At 41.3% G+C, this 21,241-nt stretch overlaps 2 protein-coding genes across 3 annotated transcripts in view; one reads left to right on the top strand and one right to left on the bottom strand.

The window, feature by feature from the left end:
• Positions 1–10,475, top strand: part of LOC145434148 (chordin-like) — a 31,267-nt gene extending 20,792 nt beyond the window's left edge. The window contains exons 17-22 of the mRNA XM_080311461.1: positions 1–88; positions 152–315; positions 5,733–5,874; positions 5,944–6,228; positions 7,741–7,922; positions 10,074–10,475. Of these exons, the coding sequence (XP_080167587.1) occupies positions 1–88; positions 152–315; positions 5,733–5,874; positions 5,944–6,228; positions 7,741–7,922; positions 10,074–10,142 (930 nt within the window). The 3' untranslated portion in view covers positions 10,143–10,475. The remainder of the gene's footprint in view (positions 89–151; positions 316–5,732; positions 5,875–5,943; positions 6,229–7,740; positions 7,923–10,073) is intronic.
• LOC145434149 (MORN repeat-containing protein 1-like) lies at positions 10,350–14,286 on the bottom strand. 2 transcript variants are annotated; one of them, XM_080311463.1, is made up of 2 exons: positions 14,130–14,286; positions 10,350–12,376 (listed from the first exon to the last, which is right to left on the bottom strand). In XM_080311463.1, the coding sequence occupies exon 2, from the start codon at positions 12,346–12,348 to the stop codon at positions 10,930–10,932; it is 1,419 nt and encodes a 472-aa protein (XP_080167589.1). In that variant the 5' UTR covers positions 12,349–12,376; positions 14,130–14,286; the 3' UTR covers positions 10,350–10,929. The 2 variants fall into 2 exon arrangements, with proteins under 2 accessions (XP_080167589.1, XP_080167588.1); XM_080311462.1 differs by lacking the exon at positions 14,130–14,286 and adding an exon at positions 12,667–13,367.
• Positions 14,287–21,241: the final 6,955 nt, after the last annotated feature.

Below are 21,241 nucleotides of genomic sequence, written 5' to 3'. Positions count from 1 at the left end.
ATCGCCACAAAGAGGAACCCGAACGGCGAGATAAGGGGCAGGGTTCATATTGAAAACACGTGCATGTCATCTGAAGAGAACGACGGAGGTTGGCAACTTTAATCTGAACCGACGAACTGAATGCGTTATTTATAAATTATCATTTTGACAGATGGTCCGGTGAATAAAGCAACAAAAGATTCGAATTTGTCAAGAAAGTTTACACCGAACAAAAGTACGAGTCCTGATTCCTGTCATTTCGAGGGCGACTGGCATGATCATGACAGTCAGTGGCTGCCAAAATTCGATAGATCATGCACTACATGTTCTTGTTGGGTAAGGTGTACAAAATGATTGCCACGAACGGATGCACCAGGCACCATACATACGACAGAGATTAGTAGATTTAGTAGATTTCTAATTTGATTATACTTAACCAGTTATTCTATCCTTCCATTCGCCTAACTTAACCAGTTATTCTATCCTTCCATCCGCCTAAATATATGAATATGTATAATGTTCTAACCTACGTCCATCATAAGCCTATATCAAGAGGTGGTCAGTAACGAAGTACTACTTTTTCCGGATTATCCTCAAGTAGGTTTGGCCGACTTAACGAAAGTGGTTACATTTCTAAACTACTTCCACATCCACATACCATTCTTTAAACCAAAGCCACTTACTTTAACAATCTTTGCGTCACTTTCGCGGGTGAAATTATTACAATAACCAATAAAAATAGCCCCAATATCACGATAACATTTTTCTTTAATCACTAAGGGCGGAGATCATAAAGTTGGATTATCGATGAAGTCGATAATCGCGTTCATCAGGATTTAACAACTCAGGATTAAGAAAACTGGTTGATCGCAGCGCATAAAGTTGGTTTCATTCTTCTTAATATTAAGCAAACCGTAACAAACTATAGATTGCGTGACGATTGTCTCCTATAGGCAGGGTTGCCATCGACATGGACCAAAAAATAAGGACAGTCGAAAAATTAAATTAGCATGAAAATGCGTTTCTGTACATATACTGTATTTATACGAGCCGTAGCATATCACATTCCATACGTTTCACCAGAAACAGCAATCTGCTCCTGCAACTCCCTGTTATTAGAAAGTGCTTCATGGATCTCGCGACAGCGCAGTTCTAGGTTTACCTTTATTTAGGGCCGAAACAGCAATTCGTCAGCCCCCCCCCAAAAAAAGAATACCGTTGGTGTTGCCCCCCGGGGTGATGAACCAAATTTCGTCACCTCGTTAAGACGAGGCGTCAACCAAGATGGAAAAAACGCGCACACCAAGTTTAGACCAATAATTTTTGAGCGTATGGAGCAACAACTCCAGTAACAATGCTTGTCGTCTTGGTCCTGGCCGAAGAAAACTTATTTGCAATGTTGGAATCGGAGAATATTGCTTTGAACAATTGCGATGTGTAATCGTTGGTGAGGAATGATTGCTGGTGTTTGACACTTGACAGTATAGAATGACTAGGTACCCTCTGCAGCTGCTGCCTTGTAGCTGAGGTCGTTGGTGCAGATCGACTTGTGGAAAAATTATTCATTGACTGGCTCAAATTAATCATCATGACACACTTCTTGTGTTTTGGGGTATCAATGTAAGTTGAAGTAGCGGCCTCTCCTATGGCCTCCAGGTTAATCTCACAATTGCAGATATTGCTATGTGCGAAACACTCGCCCTTCAATCTTCGTTAGATACCGTTGAATTCTCTCTCATAATCGACACGAAAAACGTTTTACGCCTGTTTATTTCACTAATCAGATTTAGTCTTCTTTGTAGCTAAAACTATATGCGCGAGTGCAATATAATTGAGAAATTTATCAATGATTTATAGCTTTACTACTTTTTAACCAATGTGTCGACTGCTCTGCGCCTTTTTTCACTACGCAATAAATGCGGCTTTCCCCACAGCTTGAGCTTATTCTGCTGTGGACCAAACAGCAGTAACCTGGCATTGCTGTTTACTGCTAAAATGACGTCCGCTGCGGTAGCTTGGTACAGCCGAAACTGCTGTACCCCCACTCACTGCCCTAGCTATCTCACCATTTAGAAGTCAAATCTTCTGGTGTCAGTGTTGGGATCAAGTCACTACCTTCGAGTCACGAGTCATTTCGAGTCATTGCACATTTTGACTCGAGTCAAGTCAAGTCAATCGATTTTCGAAGGTGACTCGAGTCAAGTCAAGTCACTTGATTTCTGGAGGTGACTCGAGTCAAGTCGAGTCAAGTCAAGCCAAGTCAAGTCACGAGTCAAGTCACAATTCAAGTCAAGTTGCTTTTTCGAAGTATGAGGCATGATTACGCCATTGCATTTTACTATATGTCTGAAACACAGATTGAATGGTCATTACTTTTCAAGTGATGAACGAATATAGAGTTGAATATACACACAAGAAGGCCCAGCTGTATCGCTCACATATACGTAGAACTGCTAAATTACTTAAGTAATTGCATAGCCTCAGTTTATAGTTACCAGCCAAAATAGAGAATAGAGAAACGAATTGATAAGATGCAATACATTACCAGTTTACAAATTGATATGATACAATTCGAGCCTGCGCCAATGATTGCGGGCTATATCAACTATATTCGAATTCAATTTCAATAAAACAAGAGGTTTGGTTAAGGTAAAAACATAGAGCAGAAATAGAAATTTTGCATATTAAATAACTTTACTGTATTAGTTTACAACAACGTAAGCTGTAAGCTTCCATCACTTCGTTTGCGGCCAATTTATTTGTGAGAGAACAATGGAGGCTCAGTAAAACTCAAGATCATTGAATTATTGGTCGCTCTCACGGGTTACATCAGCGTTTCGCGTACAATCCGAACATATGCAAGATACAGAGATTTTCATCGACACCGATTACTTGATGACTTGAAATTGACTCGTGAATTTTGCTCCGAGTCACGAGTCAACCCACATTTTTGATACGCCGAGTCAAGTCAAGTCCAGTCATTTTAGCAAAGTGACTCGAGTCAAGTCAAGTCATACGAAAAAGGTGACTCGAGTCTGACTCGAGTCAAGTCATGACTCGAGTCATCCCAACACTGGTGTGTACGTCACGACAGTTCCTTTCATTTATGATGTCATAAAATCTCGACGAATAAGCTTAATTTTAGAATATTATGCAACATGCAACATAGATACCAGAGGAAAACGATCGAAGTTTTGTAGCGGTTGAAAATAAGGACAAATCTTAGAAATAAGGACAGTCGAGTTTTCTAAGACGTGGCCCTTCAAAATAAGGACAAATCTTAGAAATAAGGACGGTATGGCAACCCTGCCTATAGGTAATGGCTTTACTAAACAAACAGACAATTACCGAACTATGTGCCCACCATTGCAGAGCAATATATCTCTCAATATTCTATAATCCGTTTCTCCACTGTGTCATGCACAATTGCACGCACATAACTGGTTACGCACGACTTTCATTTCGCTATTATAATAATTCTAATTTCAGTAGCAGTATCCTTATCAGCAGCCTGCCGTTTCATTCAACAAATTGACGACTGGCGGCCAAAACCGCGTTTTCGCATTGTGATGCAATTGTGATGCACTTAATTGGAAACTCGGGACACCTTGAGTAATCATCGCGCGTAACGTGATTCAACTTTATGCGTCGCGATTGGCAGTTTTTAAGCACACAATCAGCATTCTTCCGGATCAGCTAACTTTATGATCTCCGCCGAAAATGCGTCACGATTAGCAGTTTTTAATAACATGATTAGCATTCTCCCGGATCAGCTCACTTTTTGATATCTGTCCTAAGTTGCACTTTGCAATTTCGAATGTGTCCACTTCCGATTTGCTGCCAACATGCCACCTCTCGACCAAATCTACTTTTTGAAACTGCTTACATGAGTACTTTTGAGACCTTAATTTTCTGCACCTTCACTTGAAGTAGTTTTGGCATGTCATGGAAATCACTATACTTTTACTTGTAATTGAGTATAAATTTACGGCGTTACTACTGCTTGATTACCATTGCTGATTACTTTGACGACCTCTGCCAGTATCCGTTTCTGACTCGAATTCGCTTGAGAGTCGCACGAACATTTACGATTTTATATGTTACTTAAGAATGCTGATCTGATTCGAATCCGACGGATATGTTGGATCAGGGGTAGTCAGCCTTTTTGCTATTCACTGCCGCATTTCGATTACTTTTGTAGCCTACGGTCGCATTCCAGGGCATAGCCGTAATGAAATAACTAGACGAAAATACCCATGTTAATTGTCCATCTCCATTTTCGATGTATTCTAGACTAATCGATTTTTGGTATCGGCTTACTAAACGCATCGAAATCGTGAGTGGTCATGGTCAATTGGTCATGTTATGAATCGTTACTGAGATTCGTTATGGTCGCGCTAGACGCGGAAATTATTTCATTCGCGAATGAATTTTGTCATCAATATTAGTAGTGTCATATATAACTATATAAATATTTATCCTTTCTCCGCCCACGTGTTCAGATTCACCGGTAGAGTTGACGGAGGGAGTGTTTTCGAAAATTTAGGGCAAGTTATAAATAATGATGCTTCTTCGGGTGGACCAATTGTTATTATAGTCATGTCATTTTAGTCAAGAGTTGCATGCTGTTCTTTATTGACCTTCCATCAGGATCGTCGGTAATATGGAAAGATATTGGAATCGCCCAAACTTGTCAGAAACAAATTTCTTTCGTGAGGAGCACACGATTCCAAGTTGGTTTGGTGGGCGCATCATTTTCCTCTGCTGTTCGCATCTGTACAGAAGGGCTCTTCAAAAATGACTTTTTTTCTCAAATCGTACTGGCTACTTGATAAAATTGTCAGGTTACCTAATTTAAGCCTACACACAAAATTTGGTTCAATTCCAGCCAGTAACCGCTTTGCTACAGGAGAAGAAAGTTTCTATTTATTATATAAAAATAAATAATAAAAAATTTGAAAATTTTCTGTTCACCCCATGAAAGTGTTAGGCTGTCTATAGAAACGATCCTCACCAAATTTGGTTCAATTCCAACCAATGGAAGCGGAGTTATTGCCGTCGAAAAATTTTGATTTGAGTAAAATAGTATTTACGGCGAGCACAACTATTATAAATAAACAAAGAATCGGTCACCGTAAATACTATTTTATTAAAATCCAAATTTTGCGACGGCAATAACTCCGCTTCCACTGGTTGAAATTGAACCAAATTTGGTGAGGATAGTTTCTATAGACAGCCTAACACTTTCATGGAGTGAACAGAAAATTTTCAAATTTTTCATTATTTATTTTTATATAATAAATAGAAACTTTCTTCTCCTGTAGCAATGCGGCTACTGGCTGGAATTGAACCAAATTTTGTGTGTAGGCTTAAATCAGGTAACCTAACAATTTTATCAAGTAGCCAGTACGATTTGAGAAAAAAAGTCATTTTTGAAGAGCCCTACTGTACAGTGGGACTTGGATTGCAACGGGGGTTGCTCTATTAAAATGGAAAAATGAAGTCGCATTAAATCGCACGTGGTGTGAAGAAAGCATCAAGCCTAATTAAAATCTCTCGACAACAGCGTGCAGCCGCAGCGTTGTGGTCATATGCGAATGTTCTTTAGAATTACAGCGCGTCAAAATCGGTATTTTACGTATAAGCTACTCTTAATTTGACTTTACATTTGCTTTCATCTGGCTAAGACTTCGAAGACGCCAGGCCATCTTTCGTATTTGTACTAATGACTTGTTCTCATTGTATTTGCTCAGCAAGGGAGAGTTGCTTGTGAGCCAGTGTCCTGTCCGCCGACTGCTTGTCCACACCCCGTCATCATCGCACCACAGTGCTGTCCTCTCTGCGACGAAAGCTCGTCATACCAGTCTAAGCCCGCCGAAGAGTTGCATTCGATCGGTGCGCTTAGTGTATATGATATCGCATTGTTAGTAGCACCACACAGATAACATGTTGAAATATTGGCAGCATCGCTTATTCCGTACAACGACATGAATCGAAACCGTCACAATGAGAACTCTCGACAAGCTTCCTCTGCGGCGAGGGATGGGTGTTATCAAGACGGAGATAGCATGTTTCACCCGGTCGGGACATCTTGGAACCCGCACGTGGCACCGTTTGGAAGAATCGCCTGCGTTTCTTGTACTTGCCGCGGGTATAACGATTATTCGTGCGATCGCATCACTTGCCCACACGCACCTTGCGCATATCCTAAACGCAGGAGGCCTGGTGATTGCTGTAAAGTTTGCTCCGGTAAGTGGTAGAGATTAGGGATGGTGTGAACGTGAGGTTCACGTTCGCGTTCTGTGTGTGAACCTCAGAAATTTAGAGGTTCACGTTCACAAACGAACCTTAGTAGGTTCTGCACTGTGAACCTTTTTCATATATTATAATTTTCACTTTATTATAACATATTTGGTTGAAATATATTGCGTTTCAACTGCGGGTCACTATATGCATGGCGCTGGCTGCATAAAAATCAACACTAAACGAGCATGCACCTTTGACAATCTCAAAAAAATTAGTTGCTTTATACAAACGTATGTTTGAATATTTAATGACGCTGCGAGCTTGACCCGCAATCACACAACATCAGTACAGAAATAAACTACATATAGGTAGGTAGTCCGCGACGGATGCTTATTCAACCAATCAATGAAATTGATATCATTGTGTATAAGAAATCTAGCAGGCGTACTGCGTCAATCTTGAATTCATATGTTTATTGTATGTTTATTGTATTGTATTGACTACGGCTGTATAACTTGTTAACGGGGTGATATCGGTAGCAAGTATAGAAACCCGCTTTACACTCTTGCTCAATAGCTCAGTATCAACAGGGCAATACTCAGACGCCGAATAAGTTGTCCGGTCTGGCCTGGACCGTAAAGGCGGAAGCTTATATTCCCATGCAAACACTCGTCGAAATTGTCGGCAAAGCGACGGAGGATATTGATTTTATGGGATTATTATATCATTTGATTGCCCCAGTTGATACATTTGACGACCTCTAAAACGTCAATATGTACTTCAGCATTGTGGCATTGTGTGGCACGAGTCGTCGCTAGGTATCGTGTTCAACAATATAGGCTCTCACTTCACTGAAATGTAGCGTTGGAATTAGCAATATGACGTCACGTGACGTCATGAGGTTCACGTTCGTGTTCACACAGAACCTTTCAAAAAGGTTCGCGTTCACACGAACCCGAACCTTTCAGAGGTTCACACCATCCCTAGTAGAGATGTGCGACATCTGGATTTTTGATTCTGACCGGACAGGAATCCATGCAGCGAGTTGATTTGAAACAGGATTTCATCCAGATTCTTAATTTTTAATTCATGGAATTCATTCGTTTGTTATTTACTTTGGCGCTTTGAATGAAGCTTGAAATCGGCAGGTTTCTGAATACGCCACATCGCCGTAACATACTTAGTGGTGAATGCAGTAAGGCGATAGAAATAAACGGATTTGCGTTCGCCGTTATTCCGACTCAATCGTGGATCGGGTAATAGCAAAAATGAGTGTCTGCCTGGGAATCGAATATAACTAGGGTAGTGATGAGTGATGACATAGAAACAAGAAAAGGGGTCTGGGGTTGAAGTCTCACCAGAGTTTGAATTGAACCTTATTGGGCTTAAGACCAACGCTTTGGCGGCGAAAGAAAGTGTACTGTTTCGGCTCCGTACCAGGAACTATTTTGACAACCTCCACCCATCCATAACCAAAATTTTATAATTTCATTCATGAAATCACGATTCTTATAGATTCCAACGCATCAGCGTCCCGAAATGGTGGAATAAACTTGCCGCCAAAACCTGGCTGGTTGCAGGATAGCAGCAGCGATGGAATGTGCACATTTGGAAGAGAGCTTTACGCCGTTGGTTCTTCGTGGAAGCCAAATGCTCAGGGTATCGGGCAAATGCAGTGCATTACCTGTAGTTGCGAGGTAAATCTTGATGTGTAAATACGATTTGGCCTGCATCTAAAACAAAAATCAATTTAAAAAAAATGTTTAAAACATATAGCCGTTTTTACAGCGTGGTTTAATTGATTTTTTTTAGCCACGACATCAAGAATCCTTTATTGTGGCGTAATAGTGGATTGGCATTATACAATACAATACAATACAATCGTTGAGTTATATTGTTCATATGAACAAGTCACACACAATATACAATGCGATAAGACACAATGCGATGTCATGAACAGATAGGAGGATGTCGAACGACACGCAGTTGTGATCCGGAAGAGTGCCCGATGTCACACTTCTTTTCAATGTTGTTGATCTTTTTTAAGCCGCGGCCCTTTCTAGTATTTCTTTCCATTCCTTGTGAGTGCTTTCCTTCGTCGGGTCTTTTTCTGGGCTTATTTTGCGGGGAAAGAGGAGCCCAGATAAACCACCGAGGGGAATCGAACCGGCGCCGCCAGATTGGTAGGCGCTTATCGTCACCACTACGCTATGACATTTGAAAATATAGGGTAAATGCGGCTCCTTTGACGAAAAGGCTTCCTACCCCTGTCATAAACGAATCACAAATATATATATATAACCAGGACTACATCGTTATGCATAATTTTTACGGTCTGTTCTCATTATCATCAGAACATCCATTCCGTACGAATGATTTATATCCAGTCTCCACGTGCTATAACTGATGAACCAACGATGATGTCGAGGGTCTCAACCATTCCATATCGCATAGGCCTACGTCGACTATATTGGGTGCAAATCGTCCGTAGGATAGGCCTACTACATGTTTTTTTTTCGAAGTATTCACACAATTATGGCATCATTATACAGATCTTGAAGAAGAAAATAAAACAATTTTGTTTTTACAAAATGGCAGTTTTTAAAACTGTGTTAAAAGTGTTTAAAACAAAGAGTTTTAAAATACCATTTGTTTTAAATACAACCCTAAATATGATATTGTGTCTTTTCCCAGCCGCGGCAAACCCGATCTGCCTCCATATTTGCTGAGTATTATTTCGGAGGGAGCATGTCTACACTAATATCATATAGTCGATCTTTGTTATGTCATTTATGAATTGAATATGTACGCTAACAAAATATAGCCTACAGATAACATCAACACCAAGTGCTTCCGAGAAAGATGCATGCCAGGTGCGGTCAAGTGGTCAGTATAGAAGTACTCAAGTATAGGTTTTGCCCACTTGCACTACCTCCTCGAGTAGGCTAGCCATGTTTTATACAATTTCCACTTCTACTTGAACAGTTTTAGGTAACACTACTTACATTTCATGCTTTCCATTTTTAAAAGTAGAAATCAGGGTTGTAATGACTCGACTCGAGATTTTCTGATGACTCGAGTCATTTTCTCAAAATACGGAAATGAATCGACTCGAGTCAATCTGTGTACTGACTCGACTTAGACTAGAGTAATTGCGCATGGCTCGAACCAAGTCATATGACTTGAGTCTCAGACGGCCAAGTCCGACATTTCATTGTAATTTCGAAGAAAGTAACTATACACTCTTGGTCTTTCGCCTTGGTAGGCCTACTTGAAAATGCGACCAGAGAATGTTAAAAGTGAGGAAAATTATCATATTTTAGGTGCGAACCATTCAATACCAGCTAACAGAGGTATAAAAAGTGGTTTTAACAAGACTAATTCGAAACTGAGCAGTCAACGCAATGACTCGGACTCGACCCTCTGCTCGCTTGACTTGAGTCAAACTATAAAAGTGAGATTGGCTTGTGACTTGGTTACAACCGTGGTAGAAAGTACTCTTTGGTTAAGTTTGTATTTATTTCGTGAGAATGTGAAACCGTCATACGAACCGAGTAAAATAGGCGTTGTATTGTAATTGCTGTATTTTCGAAGTTTGTGCCTATTTGTAGCGTCATCACTCTTACTTACTTACGTTAGTCGCGAAGATGCTTCTTGCATTTTCAAAAGTATATCCACCACCAATTAACTGCAAAAAGTGTGCGAACCCTCTACCGAATCTACTTTTCAAAACTACTCAAGTACTTTTTAGACTACTTTGACTAAGAATGTATAGGCTATTATATATCATATCAAGCGATAACTAATAGCACCCTGATCCTAATGAAAGGTATTTTCATCATACGCAGAAGGATTCTGAAAAGGGCGTTAAAGTGCGATGCAACCGGATATGTGCGAAAGCTGGAACTGAAAATTGAACATTTGTGATTCGTCGTCTACAAAGCGACCAAGACTCATAAGCGTCACGGAAGTGCCGTAGGCTACTAGCGTAAGACTACGGAAGCCGCATACGATATCAGCTCATTCGAATGCTGCGTCCTTACGGACTGAACAATTGAAAATTCATGCTTAGGACGCCTGAACGCCAGAAATTTCTTCCGCAACCCAAGTAACAAATTCTACAATTGGTCAGAATTATATGTGTTTAATAAGCATTTCCGAGAAAGCAACATCTCATTAATGAAGTCCTGATAGAAAGTAGAGAGAAATTGTTTGCTGTAAATTCAATAAAGATGATCGCCATTACAGAAGCGACTCTAGCGTGAATTATATCTTGGCCAAGCGTCACAATTGCGTCCCAACAGTTATACTCCGGTTACCGTGGTTTGGTTGGGTAAGTATAATTATTCTGTGGACACTGAAACATAAGAAGCTATCTCTCTGCCTTGAAGTCCAAATATAGGCTGGTATGATGGTAGTATAGTACTCTGTCATTGACGAGGAGACATGTCCTCTCTACACGAAGTTGAAAGCTTGACTCACTATTTGAACAGAACCAAGATTTCGTTGTCACAGGTATTAGTACTTGATTTCCAAAGTCTAACCTTGGTGGAATTTGAGGTAAATCAATGTAACAGCCTAAAATCTAACAGATTTCATCAAATCATAAATTCTCGGACATAAAATTAATGAAATAGACATTTTTGTATGAAAAACGGTTGGAGAAAATACAAAGAGTAGAGAGGAATCATTAATTTGGGATTGTCAAATTTTGGTTTTTGACTTTTTCGGTTGCTTTGGCGCCCCGATAACCAAAGTAGTAAAAAATGTGTCTAGCCTGCTTTCACAACTGGCATGGTCCGTAACGTCCTTGACCAAAAGCACATATTCTCCGGGCAATGCGCCTTTATCTCCGGAAGACTTATGCGCCGTGTTGCCTTTTGCATCAGACCCGATCGACGATACAGCACTAGGATCGCGACTCTTTTTTGATTTCGTATCTTCCGCCTGCTTCGGGGCAAAGTAGGGCAAAAACAGGTTTTCAAAAGTAACCACCCCTTCTAACGCGACGCTGATTGGGCCTGTGTTCTGTAACCATGATCTGGAGTCGTCGAACGACGCGTTCGTCTCTTCCAAGGATTGCTTCACAAATTCCCTCGTATGTGAAATAGAGTCTGTGTCGTCTTTTCTGTTGACGGAGACGTCATCCGATGGTGTCGCCTTTTCACCTTGCTCGGTAATAGTCATATCTACCAAAGATTGCATGTCTTCTTCGGAAGCGTCGTCTTGTAGTATCAACGGATATGGTAGAACATCATACCCAAATGGGGTAGCAATTGGTTTTTCTTCAATGTCCTCGATGAGTTCAAGAAGAGATTGATGGCTCTTATTCTGCGCTGCGTATTTTATTCCAGCAGAAATCTCAAATTTCCTTCCACTCTCTTCCGCCAATACGTTACCGTTTTGATCCAGCAAATTGAATTTAACGGCAAAATTTTGATTCTCAGTACATTCCACTCGTTTTCTGCTATCCGTTAATACTAATTCCTTGGCGTTAAGAGCCTGGCCACCGTTCAGCCACAGCCCCGTGTATTCTACACCACTGCCGTACACTATTTTACCTTCTCCGCTGAACTTATCGTCGTGCCATTGCCCCGTGTAGTAACCCCCGTTTTGAAATCGCAGCAACCCGTCTCCTTGACGTGATCCTCGCACAAACGTCCCTTCGAATACATCTCCGTTTTGAAAAATCAAAGTACCAGCGCCATTTTGTTTGTTATTGTGCCAAGTCCCTTCATAGCGATTACCGCAGGAGTCCACAAATATACCGCCGCCCTGCCGGCAGTTGTTCTCAAACTGTCCCTTGTATTGACTGCCGTCTGCGTAGTCCATGACACCATGCCCGTGCATCTCACCGGCCCGGAATTCTCCGGAATAGGAATGTCCGGTGTGTTGCCATTTGCGGAACCCGTGTCCTTCGATTTCGCCGTCTTTAAATTCCCCTTCGTAGTAACTGCCGTCGGCCATGATCAGCTTACCGTGACCGTGCTTTTTTCCTTTCGCCCAATCTCCTTCGTAGCGGAAGAATTTGTTCTTGTAGACGTACACTCCGAATCCATCTCGAAGTTGGTTGCTGATTTCACCCGTGTAGTAATTGGTGCGCAATGGCTTTGAAGATGGCATGGTATTCGTATGTCAGCTTGTAAATACGCTATAACGAAAATAGATTAGTGCCATGGTGCAAACCACAGAAAAGAATGGATTGGGTGATGGAAATAAGTGGAGGAAAACAACAGGTACACACTATGGGTCCATATCGGCCGCTAGCCAGGTTGATAGGCCTAATTTCTTATTTAGGAACCAAAGTGATTTGAAAGAGGATGGTATTTTCAAACAATTAGATGATGCCGTGAACTCTCCACGATGTGACCAACATGATGTCAGTTTCCAAAGCTTGGAAGGAAGAAGAGTGATTAAGCCACAGTGTGCAGTAAATCCTACCTGAGGTTTTGACTTTTGTGAACAATTCCAAACCCAGAGGTGGTCAAAGTAGTCAAGAAAGCTACTCAAGTAGAAGTAGAAGTAGCGACTAAAAGATCTACTCAAGTATGAGTAGAAGTACTTCTTTCATAAGCAACCTAAAACTACTTGATGTAGAAGAAAAATTGACTGACTTTAAATCTACTTCTATTCAGCATTTTCATGATAGATAGTGGTTATATTTCTAAGATTACCGACATTTTGATATTTCAATATCACTATCAGTGTCATTATCATTATATTAATAATTTCATCAGATCAGAACACCACAAGATTGCAATGAAATGAAAAGATGGGAAGGGTGTTCTGAATCACTAGCTAGAGCAGAGGTCTCAAACAAGCGGGCCGCATTCGGCCCTCGAGAACATTTTATGCGGCCTGCGACGGCATTTTGGAATTTCTAGTATTCGACGATATATTCAAGTGCCACATATCTTTTTTAGATACAAGAACTTAACGTTCACCGTAAAACAACTATAAAATCACTGGAATCTCAACAAACTACACTTTCACATCACTTTTAAAAGCTACCAAGCAGTAGAAGATCAGCTATTACGTCACATTTCTAGTTCATGATGATAAAACATGACCTATTGATGATTCGTGACTGAAAATTGTGATTTGATTTGGTGCAACCTTTCGTAAAATGACTCGATTTCATATTGACTGGGTGATCAAATAAAAATGAGTCGGGTCAAACGTTAAAATCAGAGAAGGACTTGCGACTCGGAACGGTGACTTGGTAATCCTACGGACGCATCAATCTATGAAACTGCCACGGGGAATAGTAATATATCAAAAGGTCGTAGCTTGCGTTGCGTAGGGTAAATAACTATCTAACCAGGTCTGTATAGCAACCATTGGGATTATGTGAACCCCGTGACGTGTAGTTGGTTACATGCTGGGTGTTGTTGTTCTCTTCATCCATGTTATTATCGGTGACAAGTAAGGTAGTAGTACGCTCTACAGCTGTAACACCAATGAATTCTTCGCCGATTGGATATTTCTATATTCCAGGGGTTCTTAACCAGGGTCCGTAGATCCCAGCGGGGTGCGAAGCACCACATCAGGGTGTACGAGATGCATTGTCGAATTAGGCCTATCTGCTGTCAGTGCTGTGGAATATTTTTTTCACCAATTTATTCAAACTGGAAAATGGTCTTAGCTCTACGCGCGATTTCATGAGAATGTGGGCTTTCTGATTTTAATAAAGGTACCATCAGAAATTGTGTTGAAAATGAATAGGTCTACTAGCTGCAATATTATAACCCGACAGTTTTACGATGTCATGATGCATCCTCTCGTATGATGTCTACAACTCATCAATTAAAAAAATTATGCCCCGCACAAAAACAATTTTATCCAAATATTCGCGAGCACACTCGAGTTTGAGATCTCTGAGCTAGAGCTCACTTTGTACTCACTTGACGCCTACCGTATGCATATTGCATATGCAATAGCTGACAGTCGCCCCAGAACGGCAACAACTAAAACTAACACGTCCGGGACTCAGCAGCTCCTACCTCTAATCAAGTATAGATAATTAACCTACGGTAGGTTAGTTAGTTCGTTAGCTAATAGCTAGTACCTCCGTAAGTTAGTTATCCGTAAATTAAGATCGCGGCTTCATAGAAATCGTTGTAACGATAAAGACAATCATGACAACGTCACCGAAGCGTGATAGGGCTTGGTGGCTTTCTCCCTTCAATGATACTATAGAGACTCTATAATGATACCATAGCAATTTACAACGCTACGTGATGATACTATCGAATATATATGTATATATCGTTGGGTTATATTTTTCATCTGAACAAGTCTCACACAATGTACAATGCGATAAGACACAATGCGATTTCATGAACAGATAGGACAGTGGTTCCCAACCTTTTTCGAACCATCGCCCCCTTTTCAAGCTTAACACCGATCATCGCCCCCCAGATTTTGTGTACCGAAAAATGGGCATACAAACTGTAATCACCGGCGGGTTGACTAAAAAAAAAAGGTCATTTTTTTCCGCTCAGAGCTCAAAATAACGTTTTTCTCTCCGCATTGCTAGGTGGATGACTAAAAAAAAAAAAAAAAAAAGGTCGGCCGTTTTGGCGCGCCATCGCCCCCTATCGCCCCCTTGGCTAATTTCGCCCCCTGTCGCCCCCTTTGCCATTTGGCGATATCGCCCACGTTGGGAACCACTGAGATAGGAGGATGTCGAACGATACGCATCAGTAGCGATCCTCGGCCTAGAGCAGGGCCGACCAACCCGTGGCCCGCGGGCCACATATGGCCCGCGAGAAGGTTTTGAGTGGCCCGCGAGGTAATTTCCGAATTTTATAATATCATCAAAAATGGATTGCACAGATTGTGAACTTGCAAGGCCAACCAAAAATTTGATTAGTCTGGCCGCAACACTTGAGATGTGATGACTAAAATATCAGTTTCGACTCATTGACAGATCCATCAACCATTCATATATTGGTATATCTTCGTACACTACAATAAAGCAGAATAATTTGCGATAGATTTATCAAAGGTAAAAATTTTCTACAAGCTTATCGCAATATGTTGTCACTCGATTTCCTGTTCTTAATATTGCTGCCCTTTTGTGAAAATTGAAGAACACCCATTGTATCAGATTGAGTCTAATTATATTAGCGATTACGAGACAAAGTGTCGTTCAACATGTGCGACCTTGCGTTTGCACTGGCAGTGAGACCGTCAACTATGAAACCTAGGCACGAAATGATTGACGCATGTTGGTCGCAGCTTTCGATATCAATATGTCCATGCGCCGAATGGCCCAGTCCTCGCAAACTTAGCCCAGCGATATACAGCAGGCCCGCAATATAATCAAGTGACAATATAATTGACCTATGAACTTCAAAAAATTTTCGCGCTTCGCGCGGATTGTGGCCCGCGCAAAAGTTCGTCAATCGAATGTGGCCCTTTGGCTAAAAAGGTTGGCCAGCCCTGGCCTAGAGTGCCCGATGTCTTCAGTTCTTTTCGATGTTGTGTTGAACGTTGATCTTTCTGAAGCCGCGGCCCTTTCTGCTAGTGCTTTCTTTCGTCGGGTCTTTTTCTGGGCTTTTTTGTCGCCGTAAGAACGGCAACGGCGGGGGAAGAGGAGCCCAAATAAACCTTCGACGGTAATCGAGCAGTATCCGTCAGATTGGTGGGCGCTTATCGTTACCACTACGCTATCTTCCCCGAATGTTAACTTTCGACAATGTCCCTTGGTTTCGAAATACCACTAGATTGCGATGAAATGAAAATTTAGGAAAGAGTAGACATGACTTGGAGTCAGGGCTGTAATGACTCGAGTCACGATTTTCTGATGACTCGACTTGACTCGAGTCATTTTCTCAAAATACGGAAATGACTCGATTCGAGTCAATCTGTGTATTGACTAGACTTGGACTCGAGTCATTGCGCATGACTCGAACCAAGTCATATGACTCGAGACTCAGACGACCAAGACCGACATTTCATTGTAATTTCGAATAATAGTAAAGAAATCACACTTGGGATTTCGTCTATTTTGGTACTGGTACTTATAGACAGGGCCGTAACAGCACTTCGTCAGCCCCCCCCCCAAAAAAACTTTGGTTTTGGGCCCCCCATAGGGTTATAGACCCCCCTCCGCCGATACGCTGTTTACCGCTATTCATCGTAGTCATTGGGAGTTTATTTAGTCAATCAGCTTTTGTCGCCTAAGCGCGCAATGCGCGCAAAATTTCTAGAATTCATGATTTCATCGGTCAGTATGATCGGGAATTGCATACATTGTTATCAATTTTTATCCTCTCTTTGGTCACGTAATCAGATTTGCCGGTAGAGCTGAGTGAGGTGTGTTTGAAAAGGTAGGGCCACTCAATAATAATTAAACATCTTCGGGCGTATATATACCCGTTGGCAGGAACAAAACAGCACCCCCATAGGGTGATAAAACGACCCCCCCCCCATAGGGTGATAAAACGACCCCCCATCACGTTGTTCGCGTTTGTCACGAAATTACCCGTACTTTACTGTGAGCCAGCGCGAAGCGCTAAAATTTTCGATAATTTATGATAAAATCGGTCAATCAGATCGACGACTGCATATATAATATGCTATCAATTTATTGTCCTCTCTACTCACGTAATCAGATTTGCCGGTAGTGCTGAGTGAGGTGTGTTTGAAAAGGTAGGACCACTCAATAATAATTAAACATCTTCGGGCGTATACCCGTTGGCAGGAACAAAACAGCACCTCGTCAGGCCCCCAAAAACGTGGGTCTTGGGCTCCCATAGGGTGATAAAACGACCCCCCCCCCCATCACGTTGTTCGCGTTTGTCACGAAATTACCCGTACTGTATTGTGAGCCAGCGCTAAGCGCGAAAATTTTCGACAATTTATGATAAAATCGGTCAATCAGATCGGCGACTGCATATATAATATGCTATCAATTCATTGTCCTCTCTATACTCACGTAATCAGATTTGCCGGTAGTGCTGAGTGAGGTGTGTTTGAAAAGGTAGGACCACTCAATAATAATTAAACATCTTCGGGCGTATACCCGTTGGCAGGAACGATACAGCACCTCGTCAGGCCCCCAAAAACGTGGGTCTTTGGCTCCCATAGGATGATAAAACAACAACCCCGTCATCACGTTGTTCGCGTTTGTCACGAAACTAGCCGTACTGTATTGTGAGCCGGCGCGAAGCGCGAAAATTTTCGATAATTTATGATAAAATCGGTCAATCAGATCGGCGACTGCATATATAATATGCTATCAATTTATTGTCCTCTCTATACTCACGTAATTAAATTTACCGGTAGAGCTGAGTGAAGTGTCTTGAAAACGGGAGGACCCGTAAATAATAATTAAACATCTTCGGGCGGGCGGAACCGTTGATATGACTTCGTTACATGATGGTATTTCGTGATTTCCAGTCTGCTATATCAAAAAATATAGAACCGCCCAAACGTAGGCTTCTAAACTAAGAGAAGCACACGATTTCAAATTGGTATTTCTTCACTGGCATAAAAGGAACAATCGGCGCCTGTCATTTAGGCGCCTATGGACAATTAAACCTATATGTATTTTGTATATATAGCGAAGTCTTTGATCTGCATAAGGGCATAGACCTTTTCGGTCAAGCTTTTCTCGCTGCCAATCGTTCTGGCACACTTCTTGGAGTCGCATGTTATATGGCCTAAAACTTGATTGTATATGTCCATCGAGCTCGGGCCCCCCAATTGGGGGGTTTGGGGTGCGGCAGTTACGGTGCTGCTTACAGATGCGACCAGAAACTGTTAAAAGTGACGAAAATTAGTATAATATAAATTCTAACGATTCGATATCATCAAGCAGAGTTATAAAAAGTGGGTTCAGCAAGACTTTAACTGGAAACTAAGCAGTCAGCACAATATGACTTGGACTCGGACTCGAGTCATAATACCATGACTCGAACTTGACCCTCTGCTCGCTGACTTGGATTTGGACTTGACTCGGTGGTGAATTGAAAATGACGCGACTTGACTCGAGTCAAAATTATAAAAGTGAGATTTACGTGTGACTCGGAGGTTTGTGACTTAGTTACAGCCCTGCTTGGCGTTCGACTCAGTGGCTCGTCTCACACGCAATGACTTGAACCAGAAACGATACCAAAGAGACGTAAATACAATTCCAACAAACGTAAGTAGAGTCCTTATACGATACCCGAGAGATTCATACGTGTTTAACAAACGTAAACACACATATAATGCCTGAGCGGCGCCATTGTACCAATCAAGAACACACCCCAGACACAGTTTAGACATGAGTCGCTTCGACACCTTCCAATCTTTTCTATGTATCGCATTATGAATGTATCGCATGATAACATTGCTAATAAACCAACCAACATGAATGATAGTTCATATCTTTTCATTTCAACACAATCTTGTGGTGTTCTGAAATGATTATTGAACTGAACTAAACTTGTGATACGTATGACTTGAGTTGAAATCTTAAATTCACTTGATAATAGGAGTCGAAGAAACTTGAACAAATCGAGACGCAATATCTGAGCGGCATACAGACGTAAATACTGTCAACAGTGTGTCAATCAGACGTTAACAACAGAGATGGTGGCAATCGTTGATACTCAAGTAGAACCAACGTCATACCAGTGCCGGGATGACTCGAATCATGACTTGACTTGACTCAAGTCACCTTTGTTGTATGACTTGACTTGACTCGAGTCACTTTACTAAAATGACTTGACTTGACTTGACTCGAGAAACGTGGATTGACTCGTGACTCGGAGCAAAATTCACAAGTCACTTTCAAGTCATCCAGTAATCGGTGTCGATAACACCTACTTGTGTGTACTCCAAAAAAGTAGAAATGGACTACTTCGATCGTTACTGAGCGCCTCATGCCCCATATAGCCTACAGCAGGGGTTTCCAAACTTTCTATGGTCACGACCTCCAATTTCGACTTGAAAATGTTTCGCTACCTCACCTCTGAATTCGACGTGCTGATTACTACGAGTTTACTTACGTGATTATTACGTGCGTCCTGTGTATGCATTATATTGTTAACACATAGCATTACCGGTCACTTGTAGTTTTCCCGGAAGGAAATAAAACCGTCCTATTGGTTTCTATGCTCCCGACACTTTAATTTTCATACTAATGACCAGACACCAACCTTGCGTTATAGTAGGTCAGGGATATTTTGATATCTCTGTAGTTGGTGGCGCTTTAACTGACGTTCGACTGATCTGGTACCTTGTTTGTCGGAATCGCATTAGTTTTTTCTTCTATTTTGAAAAATGAACCAAAACATTCAGAAATGAGCCACCGATAGCATCCGCCCAATCGACATTCTTCTAATAGTCATTGGTACTAAATTTCCGTCTCCGCGACCCCAGTGAATAGGCAGACAACCCATTGGGGTCGCGACCCTTAGTTTGGGAACCCCCGAGGTCCTGGCCTACTGGATCAGGTTTTGAATTCCAACCGAATAGGAATATCTGGCAAGGTTTATCTGAAGCATTATGGTATTCAGATACTCGTTTTTGGACGATTGCGGGATCCGAATCAGGAGCTCGAATGTAACTTTCTTACCGTATGTAGACTTCGATGTTTTGCAAAGGTGGTCAGTAACGAACTACTTCTTCTTTTTGGAAGTACTCAAGTATTTTTCCTATACTTCTGGTACTTAATCAAGTAGATCTGATTTTCTCTACTTCTACTTCGTAATATTTTGTGATCTACTTACTTACTTTTCGCTATTTTCAGCTTGTCAAGGAGAAGTAGTTTAATCCTCCAATACGAAATATAGCATGAGTAATTTCGGGGCTGTTTTCACGGAGTATACCAACATTTAATATTCATAAAAGTCAAGTAAAGCCCATAAATTTTGTTGCGCTTCGCGCACAATAGTTACGGAGTGACGAATATGTTTTCGCGAAAGTATCATTGATTATAATTTAGGTACCGGATTGCTTGATTCCCCTCACACCGCATTATCACCCATATCAAATATTTCATCACTGTAAATATGATCCACCATAACGTTCGAAACTACCGTTTCGCAATCTAGCAATTACCTATCATATCGTAGGCTAATCTAGCAGCCCATTACATGTCTAGCTAATCTGGAGAATCCAGCTTTTTTTAACGTTACACCTGCTGTAGCAGATCACCTTTGAAGCCTTATGGACAAAGGACATGAAATATAGTTTCCGGTTTTTAGAAGTGGCATTTGTATTTCATTCTCAATTTCGACTCAATGTTCCCTCTAAGCTGCGCACGTGCGCAAATGCGCAGTGCTGACACGGTCTCTGCGCACAGAATATCTAGGTTGCGCACAAAAAAATCCGAAGTGATGACCTTTTTTTAGTCGGTGCGCACTGTTGTCCAAGGGTCTGCGCAGTGAGTTGTTGAGTGTGCGCAGACTCGTCAAAAATTAGAGGGAACATTGGCTGCTAGAGTATCATACTTTGAGCTCTAATTACTTTCAGTTCTTTTGTCTCCAGAACATACATGTTGAAGCATAAAAGCAAGTGTGGAAATGCCAGTATTTTCCAAAAATAAAGCTACACTGAATAAAACTTTTATGGTCCACAATATTTGTTATTAACGTATATTAATCGCGCAAAGTGATGAAACCGTATCCGATACAATTTCTACGTATTGCTCTTCGCCTAAACTTGGAGCCGCGTTATTATAATATGGGGTAGTCGCCATGCAATGATATTCTCTGAAACGGGGTCCTTTAGTAAACGAAGGGTCAGTATCGCATTTTCATATCAATACTATAATTTGCATCCCATGATGCGAAAATTGATACCTTCTGGGATGCATTAATACGTATCAAGCTCTATGCTCCTTCCGCAAAGCTCAATTCGCAGCTTTTGAATGACAATGCGAACGAATTAAGACTGTTTTCAAAACTACTTACTTACTTGAGTAGATTTAAAGTCAGTTAATTCTACTTCTACTTCAAGTAGTTTTAGGTGCCTTATTCAAGAAGTAATTCTACTCGTACTTGAGCAGATTTTTCCG

Source organism: Botryllus schlosseri, chromosome 2 (assembly GCF_051294905.1).
Source record: "Botryllus schlosseri isolate E-star chromosome 2, Bs_hap1, whole genome shotgun sequence".
NCBI classification, from domain to species: Eukaryota; Metazoa; Chordata; class Ascidiacea; order Stolidobranchia; family Styelidae; genus Botryllus; species Botryllus schlosseri.
The sequence above is the reverse complement of the archived record's forward strand: the minus strand, read 5'-3'. Positions and strand labels throughout refer to the sequence as shown.